A 19,608-nucleotide genomic window follows, 5' to 3' on the forward strand; every position below is an offset into this window, starting at 1 on the left:
ATAGCAGTCATTTTGGAGAAAGACCAGATGGGAGGAGAATCAGTCCACATGCCAAAACAGAACTGATGGATGGACACATGTCCACTTACTTCTCCAGTCTGTGCTCTCAAACACTTATAGAAGACCAGAGGGAAAATGAAATCAGGGGGAAAAAATCTATCCAGGTAGGAAAAGGCCTAGTCAGAGCCAGCTTGCTGCTGGGATTTGTAGAAATGATTAGTCACTGGAAGGCAAATCTTGGAAGAATGAAGAGATGCAGGGCCTCAGGAGCTGCACTTGGATGCCAGCTGGGCCATGGGCAAGGCAACAGGCATGCAAGCCCATGCACAGGGGGTCAGAGTGCAGACTCTGAGGCTGTCTTGCTTCCCCACACAATCCAGTTTACCCTGGGCTGCTACTTTCAGCATGGTGACCTCCACAGGGAGGTTCAAGAGCCAAAGATGAAGATGCCGACGGTGGTGAAGAGGAATGACTAACTCTGCAGGCAAGAAGAGGAGGTAGAGAGTGTGGAGATGAGAGAGAATGACAAAGGATGACTGAGGACAGTTCTGGATGACGTGTTGCTACGGGCTTTGGACTATTCCAGAGAGGCTGGGAGAGCTGGCTTCCATCTACAGGGCCCCCTGACCTCTGCACTCTTCTTTTTGTTGTAGTGATGCTGAGGCTTATCTCACCTCCCAGTGAGAAGCAACTTGGGAAATTGGATCCCGGTGTGCATTCCTCCTCTGGGATGGAAAAACAGGACTGAAGAGGAAGGAAGGAAGCCCAAAGAAACAGAAGGTTTCCCTCCTGGCTGAGGTTTATCAGCACTACCCACTAACATGGGGAATAAGGCAGCTCTCAAGCAAGCCTAAGGCTGGTATGAGGCTACAAACAAGAAACCTGATCGATCTTTGTCCTGCTCAGCAGCCCATCTGGGCTGGCTAGGACAATTTTGCTTGTGTACTAGGGTCTTCAGATGACCCATGCCCTTTGGAGAGTAGGAAAAGGGAGCAAAACTGAAAGGTATAGAATTTGCTTGATGCCTTGTCTGCATACTTCCTTTACTGTTGCAATGTGCAAATCTTTACTTGAATTATGTGAAAAAAGCCAGTAAAAAAATCATCGGAAATGTTTATCACCAGCCTAGTCCCACCGCCCATGCATTGCTCCCAAGAAAGCTAATTAAGGCCCATTGCTATTAGAGTTATGTGCTTCCAAAGGCTTGTTGTGACATAATGAAGACATGGTTCCTCCAAGTTGTAAGTGTCCAAGTCAAAACATGCTGCTTTCCTTGCCCCTCTGCCTTCTCCCAAACAGGCCTCCAGGCTGGCTTTGCAGATCTCATTCATGCGTGCACGCACACTCATCCTCCTTCAGCCAGTGCATACCTAACTCTTACTCGGTGCCAGGCGCAGTGAAGACTGTGGGAACTTCCCTCAGTGAGTTCAGTTTGCAGAAGGGGAGAGACAAGCACATAAATGGTTTCCTGTAAACTATAGAAAATGCTACCTCGGGACTTCCCTGGTGGTCCAGTGGTAAAGAATCTGCCCTCCAATGGAGGGGACGCAGGTTGGATCCCTGGTCAGGGAACTAAGATCCCACATGCCGCGGGGCAACTAAGCCTGCGCCACAACTACTGAGCCCACGCACCACAAATAGAGAGAGAAAACCTGCCTGCCGCAATGAAAAGCCTGCACACCACAACAAAAATCCCACGTGCTGCAACGAAGACCCAACACAGCCAAAAATAAAATAAATAAATAATGGGGAAAAAAAAAAAAAGAATATGCTACCTCAGTTACTATTGCAGTCCTTCCCACTAGGATCCCAGTTTCCATGGAGTTGCTTCCACCTAGCTCTGGATGGGGAGCACGGGGAACAGGTCAGGTGGCAGGTCATGCCCCTATGCCCTCTCCTAACCAGCCCATGTATCCTACTCCAGGCAACAGAGGATCAGACATGACTTGGACACTTCACGGGAAGGGAAAGCTAGTTCAACCCCTTCATCAGACTCAGTTCCACATGTCTTCAGGGAAGTCTATTAAAGGGAACCCTACCTCCTGACCCTCTGTGGCTCCACTGCTGCAAACCCAAGCCCATTACTGAGAATTAACCTTTACCACCAGGGATTTCAGGCCATGGGACATAGCTACTCTCTGCACTGAGCTTTATCTTTGTCCTGTTCAGAGTGGATTATAATAAGGTTTGTTTGTCCAGGGAGCTTCCAGGAGCCACTGGAAGAATTCCTGCTTTCCAGGAAAGATGGACAGAATAGGACAGGTTGGTGAAACAAAACCCTTATGGCAAGTAGAAAGGTCCACAGTCCCTTAGGCCTCTTCTAGGATGGATGATTTCAATTCAGTTAAATTCAATTTAGTTAAACTTAAATTTCAGTTCAATTTGGCACTTTTGAGCCCTAGAATAAAGACAGCATCATGCTAGGCCTCAAGGATGCAGCAGAAATCAAGACTGTTGAGCTTACTCCACCCTCGCTGAACTTGCAATCTCCAAGTCTGGCCTTTGTCTGCCTGCTGCTCAAACCGGGCCCTGAATCTGTAGGGCTTGACTGCTAGCCCTCCATGCAGGACCACTACCATCCCCTGCAGCCATGGGTGTGGCCAAAGCACCACCAGGCCAGACCAGGCTGTAAGGGCTGAAGTCACACTCAGGTTTCCCCGGGGTTCTGGGGTGGGTAGCAGCAGGTATCAGTTGCACAGCAGCATCTGGGTTAGCACTGCTAGTTATGTATTAATAACTCCCCCCGCTGGCACGCCTGGCATGGGCATCAGCTTTCCGAGAAGGTGGCCTTTCTGACCATAAGCTAACAGTACAGACTGAGGAATTCCTAGTAAGGCTGAACCAAGTACATCTTCCTCTTGCCTTCAGAGAACAGAAAGGTCATGTGTTCCCCTGAGCCCTCCCTCCCCCAGTCTTTGCTCATTTCAACCAAGCCCTCCCTCATCCCAGGATCTGCTCCAGGGATCTTCTTGGGGCTCAGAGGGTGGCTGTGTCCCTCTCCTAGCCCTGCCTGGCCTAGGGCCTCTCTGAGGAGAGGAGTAAGCTGATTGTACTGCCTGGGATCCAGGGTGAGCCTTGGGAGGCACAGTGGCTGCTGAGTCAGAGCCATTGGAGTCACACTGGATGCCTCCTTAGCCTCTCATTTGTCCTCTAATCACTGTACTGGACACAGGAACGCTGGCCTCCCCCCTACACACATATGCACCATGTGCTCCTCAAACAAGAGGAGGACTCCATCCCCTTCAGCATCCCCCAAGCCCCGCTCCTTGTCCAGCCCAACTAGGCACATGTTCCCTGAGGGTGAGTTCATCCAGGACAAAGCTGGTCCTCTCCCACAGGCACACCCAGAGGCAAGCCGCTGCCACCTCCCATCAGGACCTCCCCATCCCCTGCCATCGTGGGCTGAAGCTAGCCCCTTTCTTCACCTTTCTCTCCCAAGACCTTTTGCAACAGAGATGCTGAGGGAAATGGGGCATGACCCCTGGAAAAGGAGCTGGCCTAACCTGAACTCCCAGCCATTTTAGCAAGTCCCAAACCTGGGCTTTGCCCTCTGCAGCCTGAGGCTGCAACACCACGAGGACACAAGGCAAGAGTACATTCAGCCCTGCCTTTGGGAACTCTAGCCAGCTGCCAAATGGATGTTCCCTGCTGTCCTAGTGAGTGCCCAGGGCTGTGGAGACAGCTTTGGGCAGGGTGTTCCCTGGGGCTTCAGGGTGCCCCCACTCCAGGGTCAACTCAGAGAAAGTGTCATCTGCTACCCCATCCCTGTCTGTTTCTACTGCGAAGTGTCTTCCCCTAGGGGCACAGCAACTGCAGCCGCCTGGCTTCCTTTCAGGACCCTCCCAGATCCGCAGCACTTCAGGCCGTGTCCTCAGGAGCTCTCAGGCTGGAGGAAGAGGAGACTCAGGGAGCATCCAACAAGCGCTGAGCCCTACTGTGTGCAGGCCCCATGCTGGCCTCCACCGCAGGAATCCTGGAGGTTTACAAAAGCTAAGGTGCAAAGGAAAGGTCTTTATTCCTTCCTGCCTAAGTACATCAGAATTCAAGGTTTGCCAGCAGGGCCCCAGTAACAGAAGCCATCTGGAAGCCTGGGCCCCAGACTCGCCCCTCCCATTTATTCTCTGCTAGCTTCCCTTTCTGAAGGAGAACGGCCGCGGCGAAAGGCAGGCTCCAAACCCCAGCAACTCGCACCCTAACGCCCTCAGGGTCTGTGCCTCGGTGTCTGAGCGAGAAAAGACCCGCCCAGTTAAAGCGCCAGTCCGCGGCCTAACTCAGAGCGGCTCTCGGCAGCAGGCCCTACCGCCTTAGCCCTGCCTACAGCCCCGCTCGGCCCCGCCCCCCCCCAGGCTTGGTCCAGTGCCCGGCCGTCTCAGCTCTGCTCTAGGCCGGGTTCCACCCTCCCACAGCCAGCCTCCGCTGTTACTTAACCCCGCCCAGAGCCTGACTTGCCCATTGCTGTCAGGCTTACTCCAGCCTGTGGCGCCACCTCCTGGGAGCCCATGGACACTGTCCTCCCGCTTTGGCCCAGAGCCCCTGGCAATTGGCTCTGCACCGGGCTGACATGGGGCGCCCCTGAACTACTACCAAGGTTGAGAGCTGCCCCTGCTACCGCCCGGAAACCACCCAGGGGCACCTCCTGGACACACGGAGCCTTCACAGGGACACAAACAGACCAACTTAGCCCCACCCCAGCTGAGACTCTAGGGTCACCTCCATCAGTGGCTTCAGGTTAGATATTAAGCAGAACTTCCTGAGGCCAAGAGAGCAAGGGCAGGGTCATTTCCTGAGCTCCTGCTGCTAGGTCTTGGGGTGAGGTATGTGTCCCTGAACTCTGCACTGGGGACAGCTTTTCCTGGTATTTATCAGTGCGGTATCCTACAAGTAATTGACCCCCAACTCCCCACTCTGGGACTCAGTTCTATCTGCAATACAGGACCAGTCTCAGCTCTGGGTCTTGAAAGTTGTGAGCAGAGAAGCAGCCTGGGGGCTGTAGGTGGAGACGGTGAGGACCCTGTGGTGGTGGGAGTGAGCCCAAAAGAGGCACCAGTTGTTCTGTGACCAATGGCCATGATCCTGCCTCTGAAGACACAGCTGCTGCATCCCCTGCCTCCCACGCCCTGGCAGTGTCCCAGGACAACCTGCCCCTTCCTGGGCACTAAGTCATGCTAAGGCTACCCAGCTGGCCTGTCCATCCCAGGCAGGGCACTTAGGGGCAGGCTCCCAGAAACTATAGGCCCAATGAGGGCAGAACAGCCTGGCCAGAAACCATTCTCCCCTTCTCTCCACTCCAAGGCCAATGCCAAGGCCAAACCTGCCTTGAGACTACCTGGGAGACTGGCCAGCCTCAACCCCACAAGGTAGTGGGCAGGGGGCCCAGCCTGAGGGACCCCTGTCTGGGACCTGCAGAAGCTGACCCACTCTGGGGCAGACCGCCTGTAGCAAGACCTCTCCCACCATCCTCCCCTCCCGCCCAGTCTCATTGGGTTTTTTGCCCGTTCCTCTCCCCACCCCGCACTACAGATGAGGAAACTGAGGCTCAAGGAGATTTATCTCAGCTGGCTCAGGCAGAAGAGGTGCTAAGGAGGGCTCATTGGTTGGCAGAGCTTCTGGTGCATACACCCACCCCTCCCAGAGGCACAGAAATGGTAAGGATGTGAAGGCTATTTGGTCAGCTGCTCAAAGGCCACCTCCGAGTGGGCCTAGCTGGGTCCCCTCTTCCCTCTGTCGCATGGACTCCAGTTCCACCCTATACTCATGTTGTGTAGGGGCCAGGGAAAGAGATGCTTGGAGGCAATGGCATTGTAATAAAGACAGTTTTATTTAGTTCGATATGTTTCTATACAGAATGCAGAAAACACATCTTAAAATCATATAGAAGGAAATAAAAACACGTCAGTGGTTGGTGAACACTTGAATGTGAGATTGGCTCTCTGTCTCACAGAGTCCAAAGACCACTGCCAGCCGGGCACTCAGGGGAGGAGGCGGCCTGCAAGGGCATTGTTGCTGTTGTTATTCTGTTCACTGCCCCATCGCCTCCTGTTGCTATGGTAACAGGCCACTCTGGGCCAGCCACGTCTCTGCGTGGCAATGCCCGATGGTGGGGTTGCTAGGGGCAACGGAGCTATTTGGAAGGCCTTTCAAAGCCCTCACCTGAAACACTGAAAATTGTTTATCTTTTGGCAAGGTCATCAAAAATAATCTCACCAGGTCAGACTCAGCTTGCGCTCCTGACTCTGGGGCACTGGGGAAACTCCGGCTTGGATCAGGGCTTGGAGGCACAAGGCCCAGTCATCACAGGTCCACTGAGCCCTCATCTACAGGCTTCCCCCACAGTGGCACTGCTCACCCCACCCGGGGACCAGGCAGGAGAGAGAGGCTAGGCCCTGTGGGAGAAGGCGCAACCAGGAATACCCTCCAGAGAAGGGCAGGGTGGAGACCCCTCCACTCTGACCGTCCCTCCCCTCCTGAGGCAGCACACATGAATCCTCTGCAAAATGGTCAATATGGCTTAGAAGTGGCTGCTTGGTGTGCAAAGGGAGCCTGGGTCCACCCACCCGCCCTCGATCACGGAAGGAATACATTATTGCAAAAGGCATTCCTCCCTAAAAGGTACCCAAAATAACTCTCAGACATCAAGAAATCATGCTCAAAATGGTTTCTTCCAAAGGAGGAGAATCAAAGCTGAGTGGGTGCCCCTGAGTCACGGGACAGAGATGCAGATGGATGGACGGATGTTCTGCTAAAAAAGGCAAAAGAAGCCCCAGTGTAATTCCAGAATTTAAACCATTAGGAAAAGAAGGGGGGAAAAAAAATCAAAATGAGCAAAGCCGTCAGTCCCATGGAATCAACACTAAGAGCTTGTACAAACTGCTGTAAGCATCACCATTTTTAATTATTTTTTTAATAAAACAATTTGAGGCTGTATAAAAACTTTAGTAAAAAATTAGCTTTGAGAGCCCCCAAATTTTTACTATGAACTATTGCTGGCACTCCTCCCCAGCCACCAGACCTTTCCCAGCTGTTCAAGCCCAAGGCCTGGGACTGGAGCGCCAGAGAAAAGGGGTGGGGTGGGTCAGGGTTGGGCTGTGGACTGTTGGGACAAAGTGGCCAAGGTCAAGTGAGGAAAGAGCATCACATGACATAAAAATATTGCATCTTCACCAAAATGTCCCCCACTGAGTGTTTCAAAAATCCATGATATTCCTTTTAGGAGGGGAAAAAAAAACACACAGAAAAAGGGTAAAAGAAAACAGGTTGATGTGGTCGAGTCTCTCGACCTCCCCAGGCATCCCCACGAGCAGCTGGCCCACCTGGAGCACCTAGGTTGGGGGCCACGGCCACCACTGCCTCTTGGAGTCCCCTTTCCATGGAAACGAAGACCCCTTGGTTGTGGGCCGCTAGCGTGCATGGGGTGGGGGTGTGGATGTCCATGGCCTAAGAGGCCCCTCCAGCTTCCAGCCCCTGGCAACAGTGGGACAGCAAACCCAGCACCAGGGCCCTGGCCCCTGAGCCAGGGCCAGGAGGCCCCCAGTCAGGCTCTCTGGGGTATCAGAGCAACGAAGTTTACGTAGTGTGAAAAAATAGGATTCCTTTGATAAAAAATACTGTCCCTTGGTCTTCTCTAACTTTGAAACACCCTGGGAGCTTATTTTTAGCAAAGCAATTTCCCATACCCACCCAAAAATTACACATACAAGTTTAGGTAAACAGCAGATTAAATGTAAAAACTTAACCTTAACTTCTGAAAGTCCTTTGAATTTAATCTTTAGCTACTGTTTTCCATGTTACATCCTGCAGCTAGACACACGTGAATAGAAAAAACAGTACAGTTAGTGTTAAAGGCAAAACGCAGAGAGCCGGGAGGGCGCCCAGCACTGCCTGCGAGTTCATTCACGGTTCCTCGCTCCCTCCATCTACCTCTACTCCAAACGGTGCTTTCAGAGCCAGCCTTCAAAAACGCAGCGAAGAATTTTCTATGAACAAACAAAAAGCTGTTAGGCAAAAAGTAAAAGTAAAAATGTCCCCAAAGTCTCTCCAGCTGCTTTGGGGTTTAGGAGGACCAAGTGGGCGGGCTTGTCCAGGCCCCGTGTGTGTCAGCGTGTGCTAGGTCAGGTGTCGGCTCCCAGTGGGTGATGGTCTGCAGGCCACTGGTCTCCACAGACAACAACGTGTTGTCTCCAGGGCCCTGCCCTACCCCTGCCTCCACCCAGGCGCTTGTGGGTTAAGGGGGGACATAGGGAGGGGGCGACCGGTATGGGGTCATGTTCTTGGGACGGGAGCCCTTGCCTTCCATGGGGGCTGTGAAGGGCGGCGGGGGCTGGTAGGGAGGCGCATTGGGATCCTCATCCCGCAGGGGTGTGTACTCTCCCACGGTGTCCTGGTTCAGAGGAGTGGTTTCGGGCACATTCTGGTTGGGGTACTCAGGAGGGGGGAGGGGGGCTTTTTCCTCCTGCAGGATAAGCGGCATGCTGGAGGAGGGTGGGGGCTTGGAGTCGTCCAGTTCGTCTGCAAAGATGATAGGCACCCCCTTCTTGATGAAGGTGGCCTGGTCCTCGAGGGTGAGCTTGCCCTTCCTCTTCTTGCGATAGCAGATCATGGCAATGATGCCAGCGATAAGCAGGATCGCTGCAACCACCACAGCCGGAATGACCGTGTGCAGGTAGACATCATCCTCACTGCTCTTCTCAGGGTCCCTATCTGGCACCTCCGTAGGTGGTGCCTCTGAGGGCACCCTCCTGGGTGGCGCCACTGGGACAAACTGTAGATGCCGACAGCTGCCAGAGCCTGTCACAGAAATGCTCATGGCCTTGAAGTCGGGCTCCAAGGCGTTGACGAAGGCAGCTCGAGGTCTGCCATCATCCTCAGCGATCCTCCGGCTCAGCCCCGTGATCTGCTCCTTGGGGCAGGGCTCCAGGGGCAGTGTATTGTTGGTCCATTCCACCACAATGGAGCCCCGGGTGATATTCTGCAGAGTGATGGTGCTGCAGTTGCGGTCCCCAAAGGCGAAGGCCAGCTTCTTCACCAGGGCAATCTTCTTGTGAATGTCATTCACCACAGTTGCTGGGTCACCCACAAACTTGGCCTTGAACCTAGCAGGAGCCCTATCCCCTTGAGGGCGCCTGTGGACATGGATCTCGAAGGCATCCACAGCTGATAGGCCCCCTTTGTCTGTGGCGTGCATGAAATATTCGTGCTTGCCCACGTGGCTGCTGTCAGGCAGGCCATACATGAGCTGGCTGTTGCTGTTGAACTGCACCCAAGACTTCTCGCCTACCAACTGCTGCTCCCGAAGCTTCAGGGTCAGCTTAAGCTTATCAGTGGTGGTGTCCTCGTTGTCATAGAAGGTGTCTGACGGGATCTTCACCTCAAAATAGGTGCCAACCCAGGCATCCACCCTGTCGATATGGTTCTTGAGCTCTGGGCGCTGGTTGGGTTCTCCTCCGCGGGGCATCCCACTGGTGGTGGTGCGGATGCGAGTAGGCGGGGAGGCGGTTTCCAATCTAGTGACAGGAGCTTTGGTGGTGACCCGGGGCACCGGTCGGGGTGTCCGTGGCTTCTTGGTCGGCCTTCTAGTTGTGGTGGTTGAGGAATCAGTAGAAGGTGTGGCTGGTTTTGGCGTGGATACTCGTGGCTTCTTGGTGGTAATTGTGGGAGGGGTAGCAACTGCCGTGGGCTCCACATAGCCAGGAATGGTCATTGTTGGGCGGATCTGGCCAGGAACTGTGGTGCCAGCTTCTGACACCCGAGTGGGTTGGATGGGGCCGAGGGTTGGGGTCTGAATAATGGCACCTCGAGTCCGAATGGTGACTGTGGGCTTCCCAGGAACAGGATCCCTGACTGGAGGAGTCATGGTCTCGGTTGGAGGAGCAATGGCTGGAGATGTGGGGGTGGGCACAATTCTGGATGGTGGCTCCTGGATGGCCGTGGTTGGGGGCCCAATGGCAGTGACAGGTGTGGGTGTGGCATGGATCTGCCTCCGGATGCGTTTGGGGAGAGGGGGTTTCTTGTTGGCAATGTGCCAACCCACCACAGGGTAGCCAAGCTGGGCAGACATAGCACCTTCCCTGGCGGGGACCTCCACACCACGAATGTCAGGCACACTGTTCTGGTTCAGGGAGCAGCCCAGCTTCCAGGAGAGCAGGGCCCCATTCTCTACCACCTTTTTTGCATTTCCTGGGCCAGCCATGAAAGCCGACATGTCAAACAGTCTGTTATTCACCACTGGCACCAACTTCATGTTGTGAAGCTCCACTTCTGAGAAGCTCCGCATCCTGTGCAGAAGGTCAATCCTTTGCTTTGGGGTCATCTTGGTGAGGTCAGCATCCAGAATTACCGTCAGGACAGTCACAGGCTCATCAGCAGCACAGATAGATGATACCACCTCACCAGGGTCTGGTGACACCGCCCGCACAGACTGTAGCTCACTGTGGTCTTCAGGGTAGACCTCGATAGAGAACACACTGGAAGTCTGTGGGACGTGGCTTCCATTGGCCCCCAGACGTGCAGCGCTCACTGAAATGTAATGCACGCCCTTATCAGTGTCAAGGGGGAGACCCTCCAGGGTGTGGCTCTGTGGGTCCCACTGCAGCCAGGACGGTAAGGCCTCCTTCCCTGCTGCTGATACCTAGAAGAGATGTCAGCATGAGTTAATTGCCACCATCACTGCATAACCCAAAAATGATCACAACAATTAACCACTGGCCTAGCCTGTGTGACAGGCCTGAGGTACAATTCAGAATTCCTGGTGGAGGAACCAACGCCTCCCTCCTCGAGCTCATTTACCTGTCACGAAAGACTGGGGCTGCCAGATGGGCTAGTATGGAAGGCAAATGATTCGCCCAAGGCCACACGGTGGGGAGATAGCAGTTCTGGCACTCAAAACACATGTCTCATCCCAGAGAACTGATGCCATGGAGCTCAAGAATGTTGCAGGTTTTTATACCAGTGAAGTGCCCTGCCACCTACTCGTCCACTCTGCCTGCAGAATCAAGCCCGGGTGTCTCATCCCTCAGCACTACTTTCCAGCCTTGCCTCAGACTTCTACCCTACCCTCCACAGACACCACAACTTTGCTCAAGGTATATGCCTGGCCTAGAGTGCCTCTCCTGCCCAGAAGTGGAAATGCACACAGGTCTGGGTGCAGGGACAACTCAATACCCCCAAATGCCTCATTTTACAACCACCATGTTACATTCAAGTGTAGTGGGGCACATCTGGTTAGCTGTATGTAATGTCTTAACACTGCTTTTCAAATCTCAAGAAGAACGGCAATGCCCAGGGTAGGGGAATGTAAACAATTATTCTAAGAAGAGTGTTTATCAAAGGCATTCCAAGGACCTCCAGTCTCTCTAAAAGAGAATTCTGTAGTCAACTAAGTTTGGGAAATGGACAGAGCTCACCTCTGTCCTTGGAAAGCCGAAGCACAGAGCAGGCCTCAGGAGCTCATCCCCTTTTCCACCCAACAGCACCTCCCAGACCTATTTCAGGGTGGAAGTCCTTCTCCACAGCAACATGACTGGTAATACGTAAAGCCCCCAAGGGAATGCCACCATAAAAACTTCCACCATCAGCTGACAAGAGGGAAACAAGACTCGCCTCTTGCCCAGGCTCCATCTATGACTTCTCTCACCTTCGGGAAACACCTACTCCTGCCCCCAATGCAAGAAAGGTGGGACCCACTCTCTGGTCTGCCTAAAGGCACTCTCAGTCAGCTCCACTGCCCTGTCCATCAAGTCCAGAAACACAATGACCAACAGATGGCATGTCTTACTGCCAGCCTCGGCCCAGGGATTGCCCTTCATGGTCACTGCTTGTCAGGAGAGGGAAACTAAAACGCTTCCCTCCCTGTGGCAGGAAGGCCACAGCTATGGCTGCTGGGCCCCCCAGGGGCTCTGGTTCGTCAGGCTTCCTCCTTCCAAGAGCCGGGTGCCTGAGTGATTGGGGAAGAGACCCTGAACTCATACTTGCTCTTCCCAGCCAGGACCCGGGTGTCCATGTGCATGCCATTCCATCAACCTTATCAGAGACCAGATATTTACCCTGCCTATAAAGAGATTTCCTACCTCCAGCAAAAAGCCATGAGAAGACATATGACATTATTAGGGGTTGTCCTTTACTGACTGCTCTCTGAACCACTGAGTTCACAGAGTTTCTTTTGTGACACCACATTCCATCAACTCTAGGGTGCACAATCATCTAATTAATGAACCACTAAGAATCTCCCATCCCATCACTCACCATCCACTGCAAACAGAGCCAACATCAGAAATGGTAAAATAACTGTAAACATGGGTGTCTTCAAATCCATGAAAAACACTAAATATATTCTTCCTTTACAATCTTTTTTTTGTTTTGTTTTGTTTTGTTTTGTTTTGTTTTTTGTTTTTTGCGGTATGCGGGCCTCTCACTGTTGTGGCCTCCCCCGTTGCGGAGCACAGGCTCCGGATGCGCAGGCCCAGCGGCCATGGCTCACGGGCCCAGCCGCTCCGCGGCATATGGGATCCTCCCAGACCGGGGCACGAACCCGTATCCCCTGCATCGGCAGGCGGACTCTCAACCACTGCGCCACCAGGGAGGCCCTACAATCTTTTTTAGCTACAAAAATATTTATTACAACTTCTTTGACTGAAAAACCTATGCTTTAAATTTTTTCAGTTCAATTATCTTAAATACAAAAACTGCCACATCCACATACAAACATATAAAGCAAAGGTTGAATGATCTAGTTTTGCAAAAAATGTGAAGCAAAGATGTTAAGGCCAAATGTAGTAGTCAAGGGAACCATGAGATGTTTTACAGGGGTGGGGTAAGAACTTCCTGAGAGGAAGAGAGTAGGTGAGCCAGGGCGTGGACCCAGGTTTCTGGCCACCCAAGGGTATTTCTCCTAAGCCCACTCCATCCCAATGACTACCACTGGAATGAAAGCACACCTGCAAGAGATGGGGCAGAGAAAGGAGAAAGGGAGGGCCAAGAATGGAGCTCTGGATGAAGCCAGCCATGGAGAAGCCACTTGTTGAGAAGACTGAACAGGGCCAAGAGAGACCAGGAGAGGCTCCAGATGGGTGCCAAGTGGCTGGCCAGGCCCATGGGATATGCCTCAGTGGCCAGGCAGTTAGGCCTGTGCCCAGCACCGTGTGTTCCATCAGCACAGATGAGTAAGCAGCGCCAGTGCTTTTTCAAGTCTGTCTCAATTACGTAAGGGCACTTTATAACAGAGAGAACAGAGAAGGGCCCTCGCCTCCTCAAGCTTCCCTGGCTGGCTTGGCTTCCCATTCTGCTGACCCCCAACAGCCACAGTTCTGTTGTCAGACATGCCCTAAGGCATAAACCCAGGTTGGTCAAGGCTCCCACACAGCCAGACTTAGAAAATATACACTTATTTGAACTATGCCAAGTAACATTTTAACATGTTAATAATGTGTAACATAAATAACAAACATTAAAGAAAACCCCAGGGCCTCCCTGGTGGCGCAGTGGTTGAGAGTCCGCCTGCCGATGCAGGGGATACGGGTTCGTGCCCCGGTCCGGGAGGATTCCACATGCCGCGGAGCGGCTGGGCCTATGAGCCATGGCCGCTGAGCCTGCGCGTCCGGAGCCTGTGCTCCGCAACGGGAGAGGCCACAACAGTGAGAGGCCCGCATACCGCAAAAAAAAAAAAAAAAAGAAAAAAGAAAACCCCAGGTTTCACCAAAGCAAGTTATAATGCTCAATCTCAAACTGGGTGATGGAAGAGCAGAACTGTGTAGCTTCATTTTGGTTACTGAAACAAATTCTTTCACTATGGTCTACCCACAGCTTTAGAGACAACATTTGGGATAAGCCATGTCAGAAAAACAGAGCCAAGCCACTCCACCCTGCACCTGCCCTCCCTTCTGCAAATTCTGGCTCCTCAAGGTACTAGAGCCCTGGCCACAGGATAGGTATTAAACCTGGATCAACATCCGGAAGCAAACAGTCCCCGGTGTCTTGGGTACTCCTCAGACAAGGAGAGATTCTAACCTGAACGTTCTAAAATCCATGCATCTCTGAACATCTTGGTACTGCAAACATCAGATCCAGGCAGCACGTTGGTTGGCAATGATTCATTTTAATAGAAAGGCCACAGGAAGCAAAACAAATCTGAGTTCCACAAGGAACCTATCCAAGTCACAGGGAAGCTGACATCTCTGCATTTTCAAGGCCATTTAGGGAAAGCCCCTGAACTGGGAAGTCTGAACATGCCTGAAGGTCTGGCAGTGTCCACAGTCCCCAAAGGATTCCACTAGCAGCCCTCCTCCCTCTCAAGGGCACTCAGTTGAGGGAACACTCTGGGATGCAACACCTGCTCTACCGTGACAAAGCAGGAGCCCCTCAGTCCATGGGAACTCTGGACATCCTCCCCAGCTTGCAAAACTTCCAGGATCTAGACCACTTTTCCTCTCAGGGCCTAAGGGTGAAGTGGGATATGAAAGTTCCTTCTCAGAGACACAGCCCCCTTGACAAGCCAGGACTCATCTCTATAAAAACACCGTACCTGAAGGAAAGCCCCATCTCCAGGCAGTCTGAGGCTTCATCCAACCTCAGCCTCAGTTTTCTCACATGTAAGAAGGGGGAAAAGATGCCAGCCTTGTATGATCACAGGGCCAGGCACACGCTGGACTCTGTCAGTGCTGGTTCCTCACCCGCCCCTATGGGCTGAGAGAGGACACAGTACACATTGTGAGGCTGCTGCAGGAATGGATCCAGGGCGTGTCCAGGCTCCACTCCCTCATCCTCTTTCCCAAATGGCCCTGGACCCAGCACACACTGAGGCTTTGTCTCCCTGTTCATACCCCAAAGCAGAAACTCAAAGCATCAAAGGGAAGTGGAGAGGCCACAGGAAGAGGAAGCCAGGACCCTATAGGGGAACATGGCCAAGGCTGGGGACTCTCAGGGACTTGCTTACCCGTTAAGACCTGTTTGCTAAGAGTGGATGAAAACGTTGAGGGGCATAGAGGGCAGGGAGAACTTGCTGCAGGTGACAGCCCAAAGTCAGCACTCACATCCTCTAAGTCTAAAAGAGATGTGCTTGATCCTGGCACATTTGTACATGAGATTCCGACTATCCTTGGAATCCTTAGTTTACTCATATAGAAATTTCTGTCCTAGCTGTACTGTAACCACCCACAACTGACTCTCTAAGGGCTGCCAGGCTAGGAATGGCAGACAAAAAGCAGGCATCAGAGCTCTCTGTAAAGTGCTCATAACACCAGCACATGTAATTGGGGTGACAGGCTGTCCCTGGCCATGGAACTCCCCCAGGGTTTCAAGTCACCCCCAGGTTTTCAAGTCACCCTCCATCATTAAATACCAACACTCCCTTGCTGACCTTATAAAGCAGCCATCTTGGAAAGGAGACTTCAGGCAATGGGAACAGGAGGGTGTTCCCCCCCTGTGAAATGGACCAGTGAGAAGACCCTCTGGCACATCTGTTGGGGATTCAGGAAAGGGCCCAGCCTGAACCCCTGGGGCTGTCCTGTCTGGAGGTGTGATCCCACATGCCACGGAGAGGCTGGGCCCGTGAGCCATGGCCGCTGAGCCTGCGCGTCCGGAGCCTGTGCTCCGCGGCGGGAGAGGCCACAGGAGGAATCAGGCTTCCTCCTGCAGGAGGCAGAAACTGCAGGAGGAAGCCTGATTTGAGATCATGGGCTCTAGATCACAGGCCACTCACAAAGAGCCAGAAATCTTTCCAGTTTCAGCAACCCTCAGAGAGAACATGCTTCTGAGATGGAAGGCAAGCCCAGCACTGAGGAAAACAAGATCTTGAACAGCCACACACCCAATTTTAGAAATATTGATCCATAAAGTACATCCAAAAACATTAAGAATCAAAACCACAAAACCTGGGCAGACACATAACTGCCCAGCGATGACCACAAATAATCACCATGACCAATGATTGGGGAACTGCCAAACGTGAAGGTTTTGGTCACTCCTCAGTCTATACTAGCAGATGACTAGTAACTGACTTCCTATTCAGTTCTCAGACATTCTCTTCAACTTCTCCGCTGGAGCCTTCTCTTGCACAGTAGACTGTCAAACACTTGGTCTGATAAAGATACAGCACCTGTGCTAAACACCATGCCACGCAAGTAGAGTCCCTCACCCCAAATCAACATAACATACCTGGAGAAAGAACAAATCGGCAGAGGAGCTTATATTACTTAGTCCCTCATCAAAGAACAGATTTCTGCCCATCAAAACTGAGGAGCTGGACTCTCACTAGGGCTTAATTAACTATATGACCACTGGTTTCTAAAACCAAGAAAACCTAAGCTTTATCACTCAGAAACCACAAGGTGGTATCTTACCCATGCAGGAGTTATGGGACTTAGAAATGGCAAGCAAAAGTTCCAGAAAGATGGATGAGCACTTTCATATCCTTGTCACTTGGGTGAGCTGATGCTGGCCAACAAAGAGGGATCTTAGGAATAAAGTATAATCAAGAAACTGCATTTGGGGCTTCCCTGGTGGTACAGTGGTTGGGAGTCCGCCTGCTGATGCAGGGGACATGGATTCGTGCCCCAGTCCAGGGGGATCCCACATGCCGCGGAGCAGCTGGGCCCGTGAGCCATGGACACTGAGCCTGCACGTCCGGAGCCTGTGCTCCGCGGCGGGAGAGGCCACAACAGTGAGAGGCCCGCGTACCGAAAAAAAAAAAATGTATTTGGTGAGAATTCCCCCACACTAAAAACCTTTTGGAGGGTCCTTTGAGCCTCAGTGGTGGCACCTTCCAACCAACACCTCAAGACAGGACAGCCCCAGGGGTTCAGGCTGGGCCCTTCCCTGAATCCCCAACAGATGTGCCAGAGGGTCTTCTCACTGGTCCATTTCACAGTGGCACAAACTGCTGCCCTGTGACACCCCACTGCTTGGGCCTCTTAGCAGTCTGCCCTGGCAAAGTCCCTGCCTTCCCTCAGACCTGGTCACTGGCTCCTGGACCCTTCAGCCCCTCACCCCTCACCCAAGCTGCTGAGCTGAGCCAACCCGCAGCCGTCTATGGCTGGGTACCATAGGCAACACCCTGGAGGCACTCACACATGAGGTGATCAAGGCCTCCTTGGGGTAGGCTGACTGTGTGGTGGGCTCCTTTGCTCAGGGGGGCAGGAAATAGTCCCTCTGATGGAGTCAGCTTCCAGTCACGTTTCAGATGCCCCCATGGTGCTGACTCACATTCAGGGTGATCCTGTGTCTGTGCCATGGACTATGACAATGAGACTAATCTGCTCTGTGGCCAAGCTCACCTTCTGCAAATGATGCACATGAGCAGTCACATGGCTGGGCTGTGGGGAGATGGCACATGTCAACAGGAAGAGCCTCTGGCTTGAGGTCAAAGGCCAAGACTTTGCCCCCACAGAAGGTGAGGAACCAGGGTAGAACCAGGATAGACATACTTTGCTTTACCAAGTAGAGCAGAGCCACACCCATGAGAGACAATCATTGGTTCTGCTGCTTGACATTCAAACCTCAAACCAGAATATGGCTGTTGCCACAAAGGCCAAGGCCACAGGATCACATGTTGAACACAACTTGTCCAGCCCAATCAGTGCCCCTCTGGTCTGAATTATGAAGCATTTTATCTGATGTTAACTGTTCTCATCTGAAAACAAAAATTAATCATTTTCCCCCTAAAGTAAGGGACAGCTTAGCATAGTTATAGCCATTAATAAAATTCTCAGAATCAGTCCCTCAATCCAAAGCCCTGACATCAACTATTTTTACTTTGTCATGTTTTCAGTCCTTGTCAGTAATTTTTTTTCTAAAACATAGAAGCCTATATATTCAATAATAAGTATTTGAGCTGATATGTCTGGGCAAATGCCATTCTGACAACCCACCCCCGAGGATGCCTTCCTTTGCCAACCCACATTTCCCAGTGTGCTCTGTTCACAAGGGATCAATTCAGAGCCAGGGAACACCCACTTGAGGCAGGAAGAAACTGCAGTTCATCTCACGCAGGCGGGGTTGCCACAAAGCTCGCAAGCATCCAAAGAAATACTCCTTTCATGAGCTCCCCTTCCTGGCCAAAAAGAGTACCCATTGTTCTCATGGGAACAATTGGGGGCCTATGCCAGCAGATGAGAGCACAGTCCCAGGAAGGGCTGCTCCCAGTCTGCCGACATCTTGGGCTGAAAGAAATTCCACATTGTCTCCAGACAAGGAGGCTAAAGGGAAGCAGGGATGAAAAGCCATCCTCATGGGCACTACCAAAATGAGACATCTGAGGGGGCTCTAGAGGGGCAGCCCAATCATTTCATGAGATGCAAAGACTTCTCTCCTGACCACCCCAGAGAGGAGGAGTTAGAACATCTCCAGCCATATAATCACCTTCCTCAGCCAGTCCTACACTCAACTCAAGTCAGAGGAGAGGCACCCTTAGGGAGTCGGTGCCAATCCTGAGGGAAGCCAGGGGGGTAACTTATACTATGGCCAATTTGGGACAGCTTAGGATCTGCCCAGCAAAGGCAAAGCTGGCTCCTGTGGGACCTATACCCACAGACCCTGATGAAGAGAGAGGGTGTTCTAAGACCTAAGACTGCTGTGAGAGCAAAGAACAGTGGAGACCTGGGATGAGCTTTGCATACAGACATCTAGTCTGGTCCAAGGGAGCACACACCAGGACCATCTCCTTTAGGGTGTCCTGAGGCCACAGGAGAAAAGAAGAGAGACCCAAGGCACAGGTCTTTCAGGAAGGTCATGCTGGCCACAAGGTCTGGAGGTAGCCCGTAGCCCCTTCTTACATCATCAGATCAATGGAATCCATTTGGGAGTTAAAATGGGGTCAGTAATAGCAAATTGATTCTTGAGGTAGAGCTAGAGAACAGCACGGAAGTAATAGGTGCTGGCTGGGATGAGACTGGGCAAGGGCTGTTTGGACATGAAAGAGTCTCAGATGTGGGGCAGAGCAAAGGATCCAGGACCTCAGGGTTAATCCTCCAGGCAGGCATGTCCCCTTCGTCTTTCTCCTGACCTGCTTCCTTGAAGCCTGGTGTATAAAATATAGGGAAGTGCTTGTTTTAGGAGTTGATATTACCTGATGGGTATACCTGGCTGATGCCAAGCAGCACTTCCTCTGTCACTGTGATTCCCAAAGTTGCCACAATCTCCTGAAATACCACAACCATCAGCCCACACAGGTCCAACAAGGCTTGGCAGGTAGCCAGTGCAGCTCACTTAGCATGAGACTTAATTTTCTACCCCTTCTATAGACTGTTACATGGTCTGTTACAAACACTGAATTATTCTATCACCAACCCCCATGCACATCTCCTGACCAGTCAGCAAGTATGACAACCACACCATCTAATCTCATCAGGTCTCAGGACAGACCATGCTCTGCCTATGAGTCCTCATTAGGCAATTCGGCTAATTGATTGGAAGGCCAATCCTTACCTGGGAACCCCACGTGAGGCTTAGGCAAGCTTAGTCTCTTACTGCCCTGACATAGGCTGGCATTTCTTCCTACAAACAGGCAGGTAGGCTTTTTTTTTAAAAATACATTTATTTTATTTATTTATTTTTGGCTGTGTTGGGTCTTCATTGCTGTGCGTGGGCTTTCTGTAGTTGTGGGGAGTGGGGGCTACTCTTCTT

At 52.2% G+C, this 19,608-nt stretch overlaps 1 protein-coding gene across 3 annotated transcripts in view; it reads right to left on the reverse strand.

Annotated features, from left to right (window-relative positions):
• Positions 1-5,799: 5,799 nt before the first annotated feature.
• The window catches only part of DAG1 (dystroglycan 1), a 64,461-nt gene continuing 50,652 nt past the window's right edge, over positions 5,800-19,608 (reverse strand). For all 3 annotated transcript variants that reach the window (XM_082638984.1, XM_082638983.1, XM_082638982.1), the window contains exon 3: positions 5,800-10,624. In XM_082638984.1, coding sequence (XP_082495110.1) covers positions 8,222-10,624 — 2,403 coding nt within the window. In that variant the 3' untranslated portion in view covers positions 5,800-8,221. The remainder of the gene's footprint in view (positions 10,625-19,608) is intronic.

This window comes from Mesoplodon mirus (genome assembly GCF_964341445.2).
Source record: "Mesoplodon mirus genome assembly, chromosome: 12".
NCBI classification, from domain to species: Eukaryota; Metazoa; Chordata; class Mammalia; order Artiodactyla; family Ziphiidae; genus Mesoplodon; species Mesoplodon mirus.